The sequence below is a fragment of the Notolepis coatsorum genome, assembly GCF_963971535.1.
Source record: "Notolepis coatsorum genome assembly, chromosome: 5".
Classification (NCBI taxonomy): domain Eukaryota; kingdom Metazoa; phylum Chordata; class Actinopteri; order Aulopiformes; family Paralepididae; genus Notolepis; species Notolepis coatsorum.
In genome coordinates, this window is record NC_140169.1 from 139,587,083 (window position 1) to 139,604,294 (window position 17,212).

Consider the following 17,212-nt stretch of genomic DNA (forward strand, 5'->3'; position numbering starts at 1 on the left):
TATTATTATTAGTTTATATATTTATTATATTATTTTATTATTATATTATTATATTATTATTATTATTAATATTATTATTATTATTATTTATTATTATTATTATTATTATTATTATTATTATTATTATTACATGTTAGATGTATCCTGAGAGAGTTGTCGTGAACCCCAACCTTGTGCATCCAGCACACGTCCCGGCCGGGAGAAAATAACTCCAAACGTTTCTAAAGTATTATAGTATTTACTTAAATAAAAGGGGAATGGAACCCATAAAACACACAAAATGCAGAAGGGAAGGAGAACAACACAGGAATATACAATAAGACAACAAGCAAGGCAAGGGGTAACACTAAAACACTAACCCCACTCAATTGAGAAAAACAAATCAAAATACAAGTAGCTAAGTGTCTTGTCACAGGACACAATCAAACTCACGTGGCAAGAAACAGCACAACAAAATAAGGCTATACTCTATCCCTGTTCACACAACAGTGGCATAATTAGCATTTTCAAAACAGCTTCAAAGTCTGATGGAATAGATTAAAGTAAACATATCTTTACTCCAGATAAGTTTACTAACTACGTCGCTAACGTCGCTAATACGAAATTGAGCATAAATATATATATATTTTAATAGGCTTCAAAAGTCAGAAACTGAAGTCGTAGATGAAACATCTTTTACTTAATAGCTACTCTATTTAGAGAAGCTAGGACAGACACAGATCCTGTTGGGGCTGACGGTTTGAGATGCATTTCATTTTCCCACTCCAGTAGCCTGTTAACTCCTGAGTGCATTTGTGATTCCCAACCCATGAACAACACGTCCTCCACTGTCTTCCACTCTACTCCCATACCTCTATCATCTCACCTCCACCGACCCATACCTCTATCATCCCTCACCTCCACCGACCCATACTCTATCATCCCTCACCTCCACCGACCCATACCTCTATCATCCTCACCTCCACGACCCATACCTCTATCATCCTCACCCTCCACGACCCATACCTCTATCATCCCTCACCTCCACCGACCCATACCTCTATCATCCCTCACCTCCACCGACCCATACCTCTTACATCCCTCACCTCCACCAGACCCAGCATTTTCATTTATTCTCTTCAGATATATGATATGAAGTTGGTGTGATTCAGGACGTCGATTAAAAAATTCTAATTGAAAGACGGGCAGAAGTTGATTGCCTTTAATCAATAACGTACTGCTGCCAACAGGGAATACGGCTTACGATATCAGAAACAGTAATACTATTATGCCAACGTTTAATAGTAGATCATGGAGGGGTGATAGTTTGAAAATCCCATTATTTCCCCATCAGCTTTTGCCACACATGAGGTGTTTGCATCCAGCGCTCCGGTGGTCCATTCGAGTATCACTGGGGATGTTGTCTCGGTGGTCTATTCAGCTGTTGATTTCCCCAACAATAGCTCTATAGGTTTGCTCCATTCTACCCCCACGTCTCTATCATCCTTCACGCTCACTGGCCCGCGTGTGCTCTCTGCTCTCTCCGACCGTTGATTTCCCCTGCACCCCATCTGAGACCTCGGCTCCCTTTAACAAGACCGTCCTCGCTTCTCACGAGACACCATTAACCCAGAGAACAACCTCAATCTGTCTACCTGTCTCGAGCCTCCTCCTCCTCCTCCTCCTCCTCCCCAGACACCTATTCAGACTCCTTGACACCTTACAGCACCTGCTCCCCGCAGAACTTTAGTCGATAGAGGGGATTCCTTGAGTATCACTGTAATTATCTAAGATGGCTTCCCTTGGATTTGAGATAATAGGTTACTTTTGGCACGGAAAACTAGCATGTTCGGCTCGTTGGTCTGTCAGACTGAAAAGTGGAATATTCAACGAATTCAATTATAACGGGGCGACAGTGGCTCAGGAGGTAGAGCAGTCGTCTGGTAATCTGGAGGTCGATTCCCGCTCCTCCCGGGCAGCGCGTCGAAGTGTCCTTGAGCAAGACACTTAACCCCTAATCGCTCCCATGAGCAGGGTTGGCACCTTGCATGGTCGCCTCAGCCGTCTGTGTTGAATGTGTGAGTGAACGGGATGAGAGAAACAATTGTAAAGTTCTTTGGGTAAAGCTGCTATATAAATGTAGCCATTTACCATTTACCATTTATAACAGGGTCAAAACAGCCGTGGTGTACCAGCCCCCTTCTCATTGTCACCTAATCTCCCAACAGCTCTCCTCCGAAAGGTGACCGGAAGCACCTTGCCTATATTCCCTTCGATCTCGACTGATCTTTTTATGGTCTCTCCTTCTCTCTCTCTCTCTCTACCCCCTCCCCCCCCCCCTCTTGTCCTCCGTCACTCCATCACCGGGGACACGACATCACCCCTGTCACAGTCACTCGCCTTCCCGAGACGTTCGCCTCGTTTAATCTCGCCTCACCTGAGTCCACCTCTTCCAGCAAAGCCCCGCCAACACTTCTGCTCCACTTAAACGTAACTCCCTCCCCTCCCCCTCCCTCCCCGCCGCCTTCTCCTGGCCTCTTCTGGCTCCTCTCCCTCGCTGTTGGTTTCCCCGGTGACCCAGTGGTTGTTCTGACAGCGATTGCTGAGCTGAGAGAAGCTCTCGCTCCTAGGTGGAAATCCCATTACCACAGCGAGGAGCTTGGAGATAGATCTTTATCTGGGGAAGTCAGTCTGTACCTCTGGGACTTCCAGAGACGGTGTCACTTTTAGATTCACGTGGGGGGGGGGGGGGGGGGGGGTATTTCTACATTCGTGCATTCATTAAATCATTTGTTTAATTCTTTTATGTCTTTTTAAAAGTGACGCTCGTTCCTTTGACGGTAATGTGTTGATCCTGTGGAGATCGGCGCTCGCGTTAGAGATGGCATATGCCGGGGAAGAGGAGTGAGCCTTGCTCTCTGAATTATTCAAAGGTCTACTTAAAGCCTCGGCATGACTGGTGTAGATTTACAGGAATACGGGATTGGAGGCTTTGTGCGAGTGAGGACAGAGATAAGTGCATTTCATCTCTGCCCCCCGCCTTGTCCATTTGCTCCCCGTGAGACCGACGCCTCAATAAACCAAAGGCGGCTGGTCGAAGGAATACAGATAACTATTCTGAGCAGCGGAGCTGTGCCTCCTAACGCGGTTTTGGAGAAGAATCACATTGCCATGATATTTCTCCTGTTTAAAGGAACACGAAACATTTTGGGGAAAGTAGCTCACCTTCTCTCCAGAGAGAGACAAGAAGATAGATACCAGTTTTCTCTCTGTGTGTTCAGTAGAACGTTATTTGGCTGCACGTTAGCCTAGCTTAGCACAATGAATGGAAGCGGACATGGCCGGTTAGCCTTCGGGAGAGGTGTTAGTTGGACAATGCCTAGGCTAACCGGGCATGTCCGCTTCCATTCATTGTGCTAAGCTAGGCTAACGTGCAGCCAGATAGCTTTCTACTGAACGCACAGAGAGGAAACTGGTATCTATCTTCTTGTCTCTCTCTGGAGAAGGCGTTTAAGCTAATTTCCCAAACTGTAGGTTTTCAGGTGTTCTGTAGAAACGCGTCAGATTAGATTATTCTAAGGATGACGTCACGATAGCTGCTAGACATTGAAGACTATAGAGTGTTAGAACACACTCCTGCGCACGAGAGTTGGACGAGGAAGTAACCAGTGCTACTTAGAATTGTTTCATTGTCCCTACAACATAAATAACGTTTGATTAATTATCCCCCCTGTCGTTTTCAGTCCACTTTAGAAATACGAACCGAAATGAGTTGAAAAAGCATAAACGCTTTTATGTCACTTCACGGCGCATATGCCGCCATATTTAGTCACTGGAGTCCGTGGAGACAACAGTGAATGCAGCCATAAAGGTATCGTTTCCTCCCACAGAGAAGATTTCTGATAACTATGCCACTGCACAACTCATACGGGTTTAAACAAGCTTAATATTTGGTTATTTGTGGTACTATATATAGACAATTAATATATATATTTAATTTCAAACTAATTTGGCCGTGGAGGTCAGTAAATTACTTGGGGCAGGGTAATAGTAGGAGACATAAATATAGTCAATAAAATTTGATCTGAATATAAAAATTCAAAACGATCTAATTAACAGAAAGTAACAGTGTAATCAAAAGGTCTGCATGCGCTATCAGTTATATTTTACGTTACAATAAATATGGGCAATAAAGAATTAGAATCAGAATATATACTATGAGTAAAGTAAAGTAAACAGTATACACAGGTGCAGTATACACAAGGTATCCTAACTGGCACTGCTTCCTTTAAAAGAGGACAAAAAACATACCTCTTCACAAAAGCCTTCTCTTTATACATGCCTTGTGTGTTTTATCCCTTTCTCCTATGTTTTTATGCCTTGTTTTTTTAATTGCCTATGTTTTTTTTTAATTGCCTATGTTTCTAGAGTCTATGTTTTACCCTGTAGCTCTCTGAGATTTGGTTTCCAAATGTAGAGTGCACTATAAATTGAATGTATTATTATTATTATTATTATTATTATTATTATTATTATTATTATTATTATTATTATTATTATTATTATTATTATTATTATTATTATTATTATTATTATTATTATTATTATTATTATTATTATTATTATTATTATTATTATTATTATTATTATTATTATTATTATTATTATGAATTAGCTTAAGTTATCTAGCAATTTCAGATGTTTTTGATGATTTGGCTTAAAAGAGCTGATGCATCTAGTGCCTAAGGCCTGGCATGTGAGAGCAGTGAACTGTAATGCTGTTAGCAGCGGCACATAAGTTGTGGATTTTTATTAAGCTGTCGTGGGACTTAAGCCCCAGCGTCTCCCAGTGCGTCGGATGAGACATCGGATACCATAACGGCATGATGGAAGAGATCATAGCATTTCAAAGATGGCCAAACAAATTTCTCAGAAAGTACACACACGCACACACACACACACACACACACACACACAACCACACACACACACACACACACACACACACACACACACACACACACACACACACACACACACACACACACACACACACACACACACACACACACACACACACACACACACACACACACACACACACACACACACACACACACACACACACACACACACACACACACACACACACACACACACACACACACACACACACACACACACACACACACACACACACACACACACACACACATACACGCATCCACACATTCCAAAGCTCCAGTTGTGTCAGATTTGTCTGTCATCTTCATGCTGCAGTGTGTGTGTGTGTGTGTGTGTGCGTGTGTGTACTTTCTGAGAAATTTGTTTGGCCATCTTTGAAATGCTATGATCTCTTCTCAAGACTTCTCGAATTCCCCAGTGTGTTTCCAAATCTACAGATCGTTACTTTAACTAATGTCTTTAACTAATGTCCTTCTGTCTGCCGGTTCTTCTCGCTGCACTCTTCTTGCAGCTTGCATAGTCGCCTCCGCCGTCGGTGTGTGAATGTGTGAGAGAATGTGAGGAACAAATTGTAAAGCGCTTTGGATAAAAGCACTACATAAATGCACCATTTTCCATTTACCATTGACCTCCGTCCCTCTCTCCCAGTCTGCCACCCCCTGCCGCTGAGGCACCTGAACTGGTCCGACGTGGAGTCCATCGTGGCCGTGGTCTTCTCCGTCGTGGGCATCATGATCACCTCCTTCGTCACCTTCATCTTCATCCAGTACTGCGACACGCCCGTGGTCAAGTCGTCCAGCCGGGAGCTCTGCTACATCATCCTGGCGGGGATCTTCATGGGCTACATCTGCCCGTTCACCCTCATCGCCCGCCCCACCGTGGCCTCCTGCTACCTGCAGCGCCTCCTGGTGGGCCTGTCGTCCGCCATGTGCTACTCCGCCCTGGTGACCAAGACCAACCGCATCGCGCGCATCCTGGCGGGCAGCAAGAAGAAGATCTGCACCAAGAAGCCGCGCTTCATGAGCGCCTGGGCGCAGGTGGTCATCGCCTTCATGCTGATCAGCATGCAGCTGACGCTGGAGATCACCCTCATCATCCTGGAGCCCCCCATGCCCGTCAAGTCCTACCCCAGCATCAGCGAGGTCTACCTCATCTGCAACACCAGCAACGTGGGCATGGTGGCGCCGCTGGGCTACAACGGCCTGCTGATCATGAGCTGCACCTACTACGCCTTCAAGACGCGCAACGTGCCGGCCAACTTCAACGAGGCCAAGTACATCGCCTTCACCATGTACACCACCTGCATCATCTGGCTGGCGTTCGTGCCCATCTACTTCGGCAGCAACTACAAGATCATCACCACGTCCTTCTCGGTGAGCCTGAGCGTGACGGTGGCGCTGGGCTGCATGTTCACGCCCAAGATGTACATCATCATCGCCAAGCCGGAGAGGAACGTGCGGAGCGCCTTCACCACCTCCGACGTGGTGCGGATGCACGTGGGCGACGGTAAGGCCGTGGCGCCCATCGGGGGCGGCGGCCTGCTCAACATGTTCCGTCGGAAGAAGCCGGTATCTGCCTCTACGAAGTAAGTGAGCCTCCGGGGCGATGTTAGCGTGCGACGTTATTAATAAGTGCTGCTCCCTTTAGGGTCACCGCCAGCCGGGGGGCGAATGACAGCAGGAGGCCTGAACACTCAAGTGGTCCAGTGTGGCCTGTTCTGTGATTTTCTCCTGTTTTTTTTTTGTCTTAACCCTTTCACTGCCACACGACAGAAGGTTAGCCCTTTACTATCACACGACCGACGGCGATGCTCCATCGTTAGCATCGTTAGCTCCGCGGATGATGCTAACGATGGAGCATCGCCGTCGGTTGTGTGATAATAAAGGGCTAACCTTCTAGTATTGTCACAGTGAAAGTGTTAACCGGCTGTCGTGTGGCAGTGAAAGGGTTAAAGTGACGGGACGAAAACAATAGACCTTTTCATAAATTTTCTAAAAAGGGCCCATGTTTATTTCCTGTTGCAGCGTTTGCTAATACAACAGCTGAACTGGAAACACACGTGGGCCCAAGCTGTTTCCCTAGCGACGGAATTCTTCTGAAAAGAATTGATATTGTAGTCCCTTTTTACTCGTAAATGAACGAGGGATGATTGAGTGTTCGTGCACCGTGTAACAAATTTTAATACTGGTGGTATGTTTTTTTTTTGGCCCAGAGCCTGGAAGTGTTTGATAGCAACATTTATTGTCAAATGGTTTAGAGATAATATCAATAAGAGATAGTGAGTGACAGATGTGACACTCTGAGGAGTATCTGTTATCATCGGAATTAAGTTCCGCCCCGCAAGGTCAGCACTGAGCGGTTTTAACCCTTTCACTACCACACTACAGAAGGTTACCCTTTCACTACCACACTACAGAAGGTTAGCCTTTCACTACCACACTACAGAAGGTTAACCTTTCACTACCACACTACAGAAGGTTAACCTTTCACTACCACACTACAGAAGGTTAACCCTTTCACTACCACACTACAGACGGCTACAAGGGGATCAATAAAGGAATATCTTATCTTACCTTACCATAACCGTCTGTAGTGTGGTAGTGAAAGGGTTAACACTTTGTCAGTGTGGCAGTGGTAAGGGTCAACCTTCTGCATTGTCGCAGTGAAAGGGTTAACCCTTTGGTAGTGTGGCAGTGAAAGGGTTAAAGGAACGGGCCACGCTAATAATGTCAATGGTGATTAAAAGTATACAGATTTTGCTGACCTAAAGTTATAATATAAAAACGTGTGTTAAGCTCTCTTAAGATCCACAGCAAAGACAAACTGTGACAAGTAAGCAATGGGGGGGAAAGTGTGAGAGTGGTCCTGGTCTGTTTACGTCGTGTTTGTCTCTCACCTTGCTGCTCCCTGTCTTCCTAACCTCCTGAGACTGGGCAGAGTTACTGCCATAGGCTGGCCCCCCAATGCTTAGGCACAGGGGTTATGCAACTCCTCCTGCCCCAGAGAGCTGCACTGTCAACTGGAGGGTCTCAGCACACTTGGTGCAAACACATAATGTTGCTCGTTGTAGGTGCTGAGGGAGAACAACAGACCTCCTATCCAAATCCCGGAGAGGAATATACAGGTATTATGCCTTTTGACAATGCAGTCCCCCAGAGCAGGAGATTTGTAACCCTGTTGCCTTTGGCTTATCCTGATTCACCCTTACATTTTAACTCTGTTCTAAGCATGAATGCCTTTCTGCCCCCCCAACACCCCCAACACCCCCCCCCCCACCCCCCACCCCACCCCACACGCCTCAACTCAACTCCCAGTAGTCGTCACATAAGAGCCAATCCTAGCCTGCCCTGCACAGCACAGCACTAAACTACGCGTGTTTTCCGAACAGTTCAGAAACCACCAGGACTATTCTGCTAGTGCATGTTGGCCCATTCCAGCCTGTTATTAATCACTTAGAGTAATAGGCGTACGTGAGCTAGATGGCCCTTAAGTACCCTGAGCTTGGCCATCTAGAGATCATAATGCTGTGCCTGTAGCACATTATGAAGCAATAATGTATGTGAAGTGCCATGGTTGGTAAATATGACACCCCTTCACAGCTAATGAATGGACCATCAACATTGTTATGTACAAATTAATTCGGTTAACAACATGTTTTAACATGCCTCCGAAATGTTGAAATGTTTTTACCGTGCTCCTCCTGTCCCGATGTTGTTGATGTTCATTGTCTGTGAGCACTCTCGTTTTCCCCCCGCTATAGTAACTTGGGTCTTTATCTCGTTTCGTAGTTCTAATGGCAAGTCTGTGTCATGGTCTGAATCAGGTGCAAGACACCCTCCGAAGGGGGAGAACGCGTGGCACAGACTGTCTGTGCATGTGAGGAAACAGGAAGCAGGCTCGAATCAGATGGCGGTCATCAGGCCCCTAACTAACGCCCCCGACCCCCACAGCTGCAAGCCTTCCGCCCACGACCGTGGCACAGACCGACACCTCCCCCAGCAAACGACCAGCGTCAAGCCTCTGTACAACCTAGCGGAGGAGGACGGCGGCGACGAGGGGGACGCTCGACGCCCTCTCCGGACGTCTCCCGGCTCTGGACCGCCACGCGCGCCGGCGTCGGACGTGCCGGCCTCTTACCCCACCACCCACTTGACGGGCTGCACCTCTGAGCACTTTCAGGGGACCTTGGTGGACACGCACAGCTCCAATGTCCCTGCACTGACCGATACCGCCGCCACCCTCATCACCACCACCACCACCATAGAGGCCACCACCACAGAGGCTATTCACACCAACAAGCCTTTGAGCTTAGCCCCCTCCCAGCTTGCTCTGGCTCTGCAAACAGGGGCCTTTGGGGGGCAGGGGCTGATGTCCCCACCGGAGGGGCTGGAGGCTGAGGACATGGACCTTTTACACAGCTACATGTATGATGCCAAGGAGGAGGGAGAGGAGGAGGAGGAGGAGGAGGAGGAGGAGGAGGAGGAGGAGGAGGAGGAGGAGGATGATAACGGGGAGGATATGACTCAGAGCAAGCTAACTCTGGAGGATTCCTTCGCCCTGTCAGTGTCTCCTCCCTCCCCCTTCAGGGACTCTGTGTGTTCGGGGGATTCTGTGCCTGGCTCTCCTGTTGCCGAGTCGATGCTCGGTAGCCCCCCGAGCTCAGCCTACACCTCAGCCATGCTCCGGGACTACAGACAGAGCTCCTCAACACTGTGAGAGCACGCTGGGCACTGGCACAATCAATTACACTCTGCACACACACACACACACACACACACACACACACACACACACACACACACACACACACACACACACACACACACACACACACACACACACACACACACACACACACACACACACACACACACACACACACACACACACACACACACACACACACACACACACACACACACTGGCATCAGACACGCACACAAACACAGGCACTCACATACGCTTACAGTATTGATTGACCATTTTACATTTTCTAAATATTTTATTTAATTACTTATTTCCCTTTTTCATTACGCCAGTTGCTTGCTTGGATTTTACAGATTCTACTCTTGTCAAAGAAGGGTTATACAAAGTATGAAAAAAAAATGAAAATAAACTAAAAATAAAAAATACACGTTCAGGAGTGCTAACGTTTTTCAAGGGCTGTAAGTCCACGCACACTTTCTGTAAACTCCAAAACCGGAAACAGTGCCAAAACTAGCCAGTCCTTGTGCCAAATGGATTAAACAAAGCTCAGAATCACAATGGAGGATGTTGCTATAGTATTGTTTTCATATTGTTCTACTTTTAAATAGCCTACTGTGTATGAAAAAAGATTGAAGGGAAGCCCAGATGCTGTGTGCACTTGATCCGTGCCAGAGACCAAGCTAAGCTGGGCCAAGGACCTTGCCATGGCTTGAATGCGTTAATACCTGCCAGATCTAACTAGTTCTGCCCATGTCCTATTCTGTACTGGTACAGTTCAGTTCGTGTGTGTAGTAGCCAAAGCTGGATCAAAAGACTGATCTTCTTTTATTTTTATTTTGTTTGCCTTTTCATGAAGACTTATTAAGAAGCATAATTCACCTCAGCTTCCTCACTACTGACCTCATTACATTTTAAATGTCTCCAGAGAAATAAAGTGATGTGAAATGTTGGATAAAACATTATATTGAAGTATTCCAGTGTATTCAAGTATTGCATTTTCAAACGTATAAGCATACGGAATATTAATCAATTGGAATTCCACTGAAGACTCACGCTGTATATTTTGTGATATGGATTTACTTTGCCAATCGAAATAGCTATCGACTTTCCCTGCGTTCTCTTTTTACTATGTAGCTGATAGAGGAGGTTTGCTTGATTGTAGGTGACGGTTATATTGTTTACTCAGTTTTACACACACACACGATAACCTGAGGCGTGTTTTCTTAACATGGAGTGTGGCTACGAAGAGCCACTTCTGCTTTCCATACCGTGTTGATAGTATGTTTTCTGAGGTCGCTGTGCCATTGTAAATGGGATATACTTGTATAAGTTCTCAAAAGTTTGTAATACTGTTGAACCATCTCTCGTTTTTTCACACGGGTGGTATGTTTGTAATATCAGTAAATGTTTATATATTTAGAATGTGCAGAGAGAGAGAGAAAAAAATACATTTCTACATTTTGAAACTGTCTTACAGATGACGCTTGTGAAGGAGAAGTGTGTCGGCATTGCTTTTGGGTAACTTTTAAGGTAACTTTATAAGTTGACTGTGTCCTCTTTGAACATTCAGTTGTAAAAGTAAACAATGGTTAGTTGCTTCTTGTGATAAGATTACACGCTTACATTTTGCTTAAATCTTGTATTATAAACTTAGTAGTTTACTTGATTTTAAGTTTATCAATTCTTTATCTATAAGAATGCAACTCTCCAACTACAAGAATATACATGCAATATGTATAGTAATATAGTGTAATTGTACTGTATTTCCAAATGTTTTCAGTCTATGATAGTGTAAGTTGTTTAAAAGAGTTTAACCAATGTAAAGTATTTTGGGGGTGTCACCTGTTAACACTGTCAACGCTAGAAAGAGACAGGCCTTCATGTTTTGGGCAAGATGAACAATGCTGTAAAATAAAATAAATTTATATTAAGAAGACTTGATTTTCTGCCACATTCGAATAATCACTAGGTTATTTACACAAGGTACAAGACTATCATGGGGGGGGGGTGAACTGGATTATCTCAATGAGATATCCATATGTCAAGGGTTGCTCAAGTTTTGGTTGTCACATTTAAGGTACAGTACATGTACATTACAGTGAAATGCCTGGTTCTGTATGAGCCGATCACAAACAGTACTGTATGTCATCACAAACAGTACTGTATTTGTAAATCTGGTATGTCATAAATGTATAGATGTAGCAGTGTTGTCTATTTGTATGTCATATGTCATATATGTGAATGAATGAATGAATGAAAATGAATGAATGAATGAATGAATGAAAACTTTATTTAACAGATTGCAGAATGGGTACAATACAGTACGGCTCAATACATACAATTGTTAAGGGGATGCAGACCTGAGAAAGACGTTTGTCTTGTTTCCATCAGGGTCCCCCATTTTCAATTCATATAGACATATATGACATACATGACATACAGATAGTCAGTACTGCTACATCTATACATTTATGACATACCAGATTTGCAAATACAGTACTGTTTGTGATACAGAAGGAGTCAAGAAAAGGGAGTATATACATTTGACGTAGAAACTGTACATTGGAGGTTGGGTGGGGGGGGTTGGGTACATTGGGATATTGACAACCATACTGGGTAATTTACATTGGAGGTGGTTGGGGGGGGGGGGGGGGGCGGGGGGCATACTGTATAAACAAGTAACACTGTACATTGAGGGGGGGGGGGAGGAGACACTGTACAAACAAACACAATTGTACATTGAACTATTGACAAAACCATACTAGGTAAATGACTGTACATTGGAGGGGGTTGGAATGATTGGGTTAGGATATTTACAGGGGCCAGTGTTGAATTGCAGTCTCCCGTAGGTGTCCCTTGAGAGAGGTTTTGAAAGTGGGTAGTGATCCACATTCCTTTACAGCTTTGGGTAGGGCGTTCCACATTGATGTGGCATAATTGCGAAACGTGTTTAGTCCCTTATTTGAGCCGAATCTGGGTTTGACATGATTTGTGGAGCTCCCTCTGGTGTTGTGATCGTGGTATTCACTGACCTTTGGGAAGTATTTTGACATGTACATGGGTACCTTGGTCGTGTAGTGTATCTTGTAGACCAGGCCCATTGCAAGTTGTTGTACTCTGTCGTCTACTCTAAGCCATCCTAGGTTGTCGAAGTGGGCAGGGGTGAGGTGGGTTCTAGGAGTAAGGTCAAGCAGTAGTCTGACCAGTTTGTTTTGAGATGTTTGTAATTTTGTTTTTAGCGCCTTTGAGGTGCTTTGGTACCATGAGGTGCAAGCATAGTCGTAGTACCCCTGAATGAGTGCTCCTGCCAGAGTCTTCAGGGTGTTCTTGTTTACCAGAGAGGAGATCCGGTACAAGAATCGAGTTCGTTGGTTGACTTTTTTTATTACATTGGATGCCATTTTGTCACAGGAGAGATTAGCCTCTAGGATGGACCCCAGGTAGGTAATTTCATCTTTCCTTGTGACAATATTGTCACCCACTGTAACTGAGAAGCCGTCGGTCTTGCTGAGTTTGTTATTTGAACCGAAGAGAATGGACTCTGTTTTGCCCATGTGTAATGATAGTTTGTTATCAGCGAGCCATATGCAGATTCTGCCTAGTTCCGAGCTGAGGGTTTTTTCAACCTGTAACTTGTTCTTGTCAGAGACCAGCAGGGCTGAGTCGTCCGCAAACAGGAACAAGTTGCAGTCACAAGCTGACGACATGTCATTTGCATAAATTAGGAACAGTAGCGGTCCTAGTATGCTTCCTTGTGGAACACCACAGCTCACTGTGAGGGGGGGGGATAGGGTACCGTTTACCTCCACCATCTGTTCCCTCCCCTCAAGGTAGGATTGCATCCAGCTCACTGATAGACTATCAAAACCAATTGCTTTTAGCTTGTCAATCAGAATGGAGTGATTGACCGTGTCAAAGGCCTTTTGTAGGTCCAGCATGACCATGCCGCAGTATTTGCCTGCGTCCACCTCTTGTTTGATGTGGTCATTCAAATAGAGAAGGCATGTGTCAGTGGAGTGGGATGTTCTGAAGCCAGATTGGAATTCGTAGATTAGATTTTTTTCCGCTAGGTACTTTTCGACCTGTTCGTAGACTATTTTTTCCATGACTTTCGAGATGGAGGTGAGAATAGAAACAGGGCGGTAGTTGCCTGGGTCTAATTTGCTGCCCTTTTTGTGCAGAGGGGTCACCCTCGCAATTTTGAAGTCCTTGGGGACGTGTCCCTGTTTTATGGAGAGGTTTATTATGTGTGTGATGATTGGTGTGATGGCGGCTGCTGAGTCTCTGAGGAATTTGGAGGGGATGTTGTCATGGCCAGTGGCCTTGTTAGGTTGGAGGGCGCTCAGTTTATTGAGTACCTCATCTGTTGTTACCGTTTCCAGCTTGAAGTCGTCCTTGCGGACCCCTAGGTTTTTGTAGAAAGCTACTATGTGTTCTACCCCATAAAGCCCTGAGTGGGAGGGTAGTTTGTTTACCAGTGTTGTGGCTATGTTTGTGAAGAAAATGTTTAAGTAATTGGCTACATCCAGCTTGTCTGTGATGAGCGTGTTGTCAGTTTTTATGTTTATGTTTGAGAATCTGGTTTTAAGTTTTTTACTGCATCCTAGTTGATTATTGAGTAATTTCCAAAGTTCACGTGGTTTGTTTTTGTTTTCCTCAGTTTTGTCATTGATGAAATTCTTTTTTGCAGTTTTGATCATGGAGTTTACGTCGTTTCTTAGTCTGTTTCTTTCTAGTTTGAGTTCAGTCACGTGGGCTTGGAGTTCACTGCTCGTGCTTTTAGTAAGCTTTGACTGACTTTTACGAAACTCAGAGCATTTTTTGTCTCTGGTTTTCATAGCGGCCAGTATTTCGGAGTGCATCCACGGCTCAGCGCGATTTTTTACCCTGGTGGTTCTTAGGGGGGCCATGTCGTTTAGTATTGCTGAGAATTTGGTTTTGAAACCAAGCCATGTTTCGTCAACCAGTGTACCATTGAGTTCATCTGACCAGTCCAGACTCTCCAGTTCAAGGTTGAAGGCCTCGCTAGAGTAGGTTTTGAGGTCTCTAGATGTGACTGTTTTGTGGCAGCCAGCCTTTTGTTTTAGTTTTTTTCGGGTACAGAATATCATATAATGATCACTTAACCCACATGCTATAACCCCTTTATTTGAGATCTTGGACTTGTCGGAGGTCAGAATGAGGTCAATGGTAGTCTGAGTTGATTCACATACACGTGTGGGTTGGGTGATTAGCTGGCTGAGGCCATGCAGATCACAAAACCTACTGAAGGCCTTGAAGACGGGTGCATCTTTTCGTTGCATATCCGTGTTCCAGTCTCCAATAAGAATTTTGTCTACATCCTCAACTCCAGCTAAACACCCATCCATTGTATCATAAAAGCCACTATGATCTGGCGGCCTGTAGACTGTGCCAACCAGTAGGGATTTCGCCCTTTCGAATAGGATTTCCACCCATACAGTTTCAATTGATTTATGATTCAGGTCATTTCTGTTGATGAATTTGGTGTCCTTGTGTATGTACATACAGACACCACCTCCATGTTTGTTCCTATCATTCCTGATTATTGAGTAGTTCTCAATCTCTATCTCTGGATCTTTTACAGAATCGTCGAGCTTAGTTAGTATGATGAATTGAAAATGGGGGACCCTGATGTAAACAAGACGAAAGTCTTTCTCTGGTCTGCATCCCCTTAACAATTGTGTGTATTGAGCTGTACCCATTCTTCTGTTAATACAATCAATCAATCAATCAATCAATCAATCAATCAATCAATCAATCAATCAATCAATCAATCAATCAATCAATCAGCCCCCTGGGATGTGATACAGTAAAAAGTCAAAAGAATAAGGCCAAACACTACAAAATATACACTATACCAACTAAAGTACCAAATGAAGTACAAAATGCAAACAATGAAGTACAGAATGCAGCTTTTTGTTTTTATGCAAAAATGAGGTAGGGATGTAGTAGTAGTGCACATATTTTAGTAATACATAGATACAAATATGGTGTTGAAAGTGTAGTGTCTAAAGTGCTCAGGCTAAGGTTGAATGGATGTTATATGTGGTTATGTGGCTATCAATAAACACAGTACAGTACCACCCTTACTGCAGTGTAAACCACACACAGGGGGAGGACTGGAGGAGGGGTGGGAGGGAGAGAAAGCTCCTCTTTTTCCGGGTCCTATGACTTATCAGGTGGTTGTTGCCGAGAAGGAGGGAGTCATGGAGGGAGGGAGGGAGGGAGGGGAGGAGGGGGACAAATGTACTTTCTATTGTATCTGCTCCCCGGCAACAACCGGCCACTTGCGTCCCAGTTCTCACACAGCAGCCGCATATGAGAGAAAAGAGGACGTTTCTGAGTTTGAGAGAAAGTCCTTTTTTTTTTAAGTCACTCGTCGCTTGTCCTCCTTTAACACCACCATGGCCGGAGGTTCGGTATCGGAATGTAAGGAGTACTTGTTCAAAGTGCTGGTCATCGGGGAACTAGGCGTCGGGAAGACCAGCATCATCAAGCGCTACGTGCACCAGCTGTTCTCGCAGCACTACAGGGCGACCATCGGGGTCGACTTTGCACTCAAAGTGATCAACTGGGACAGCAAGACGCTGGTGCGGTTACAACTCTGGGACATTGCCGGTAAGATAGAACTTTTTTTTAAACTATATAACAAAAAAGTTATTTAACTATCTGAAGTTCATAATTGAGTTTTTTTGTCTTCTTCATTGAAACAGCTCGCGGTATACAGTGAGTTGGTTATAATATCTGACAGCTTTCCACACGCGCGCGTGAACGTACCGCGTCATTATTACTGTATCTACGTCACGTGACTGACTCAGTGATTTCATCGACGTCGGAAACTGGAAATGTAACGTTACGTTATTATGAATACATATAATATGGGGGGGGGGGGGGAGGTCGTACGAAACTGTTTTTCGTGTTTTGTTATTTTCCCCGTTACTTATCATAACGTGACCTGGCCTGGCCTGGCTCCAGGCCCAGGGCACGCAGGTTGGGTGTGTGCCAGTTGGATGCGTGATTCCAATCTGAGCGCGAGCGGCCAGTCAGGGTCATCCCTATGTTCCCTGGGTCCAATGTTCCCCGGGTCCTATGTTCCCTGGGGTCCTATGTTCCCTGGGGTCCTATGTTCCCTGGGGTCCAATGTTCCCTGGTCCTATGTTCCCTGGGTCCAATGTTCCCCGGGTCCTATGTTCCCTGGGGTCCAATGTTCCCTGGTCCTATGTTCCCCGGGTCCTATGTTCCTCGGGTCCAATGTTCCCTGGTCCTATGTTCCCCGGGTCCTATGTCCCCCGGGTCCAATGTTTCCGGGTCCAATGTTCCCCCGGGTCCTATGTTCCCCGGGTCCTATGTCCCCCGGGTCCCATGTTCCCCGGGTTCTATGTTCCCTGCTTTTTTTTAAAGAAAGGGTCCTATGTTCCCCACTCCCGAAATAAAGGTTCTATGATCCCCGGTCCCGCCCGCTCCCGAACTGAGCGCGAGCGGCCAGTCGGTCATAACGCGTGACCCACATTCCGTTGGTAATTACGAGCCGATACCGGTT

The 17,212-nt window shown here is 45.3% G+C and overlaps 1 protein-coding gene and 1 pseudogene across 2 annotated transcripts in view; both read left to right on the top strand.

Moving 5' to 3' along the window:
- LOC311228383 (metabotropic glutamate receptor 1-like) overlaps positions 1-9,660 on the top strand; it is a 40,182-nt pseudogene extending 30,522 nt beyond the window's left edge. Inside the window, exons 3-5 of the transcript in view lie at positions 2,208-2,221; positions 5,593-6,529; positions 8,733-9,660. The product of the transcript in view is annotated as a metabotropic glutamate receptor 1-like (transcript). The remainder of the gene's footprint in view (positions 1-2,207; positions 2,222-5,592; positions 6,530-8,732) is intronic.
- Positions 9,661-16,076: 6,416 nt separating this feature from the next.
- The window catches only part of LOC311228614 (ras-related protein Rab-32-like), a gene marked incomplete at its 5' end in the record, with an annotated part of 40,702 nt that continues 39,566 nt past the window's right edge, over positions 16,077-17,212 (top strand). Inside the window, one exon of the mRNA XM_084314531.1 lies at positions 16,077-16,290. Coding sequence (XP_084170657.1) covers positions 16,077-16,290 — 214 coding nt within the window. The remainder of the gene's footprint in view (positions 16,291-17,212) is intronic.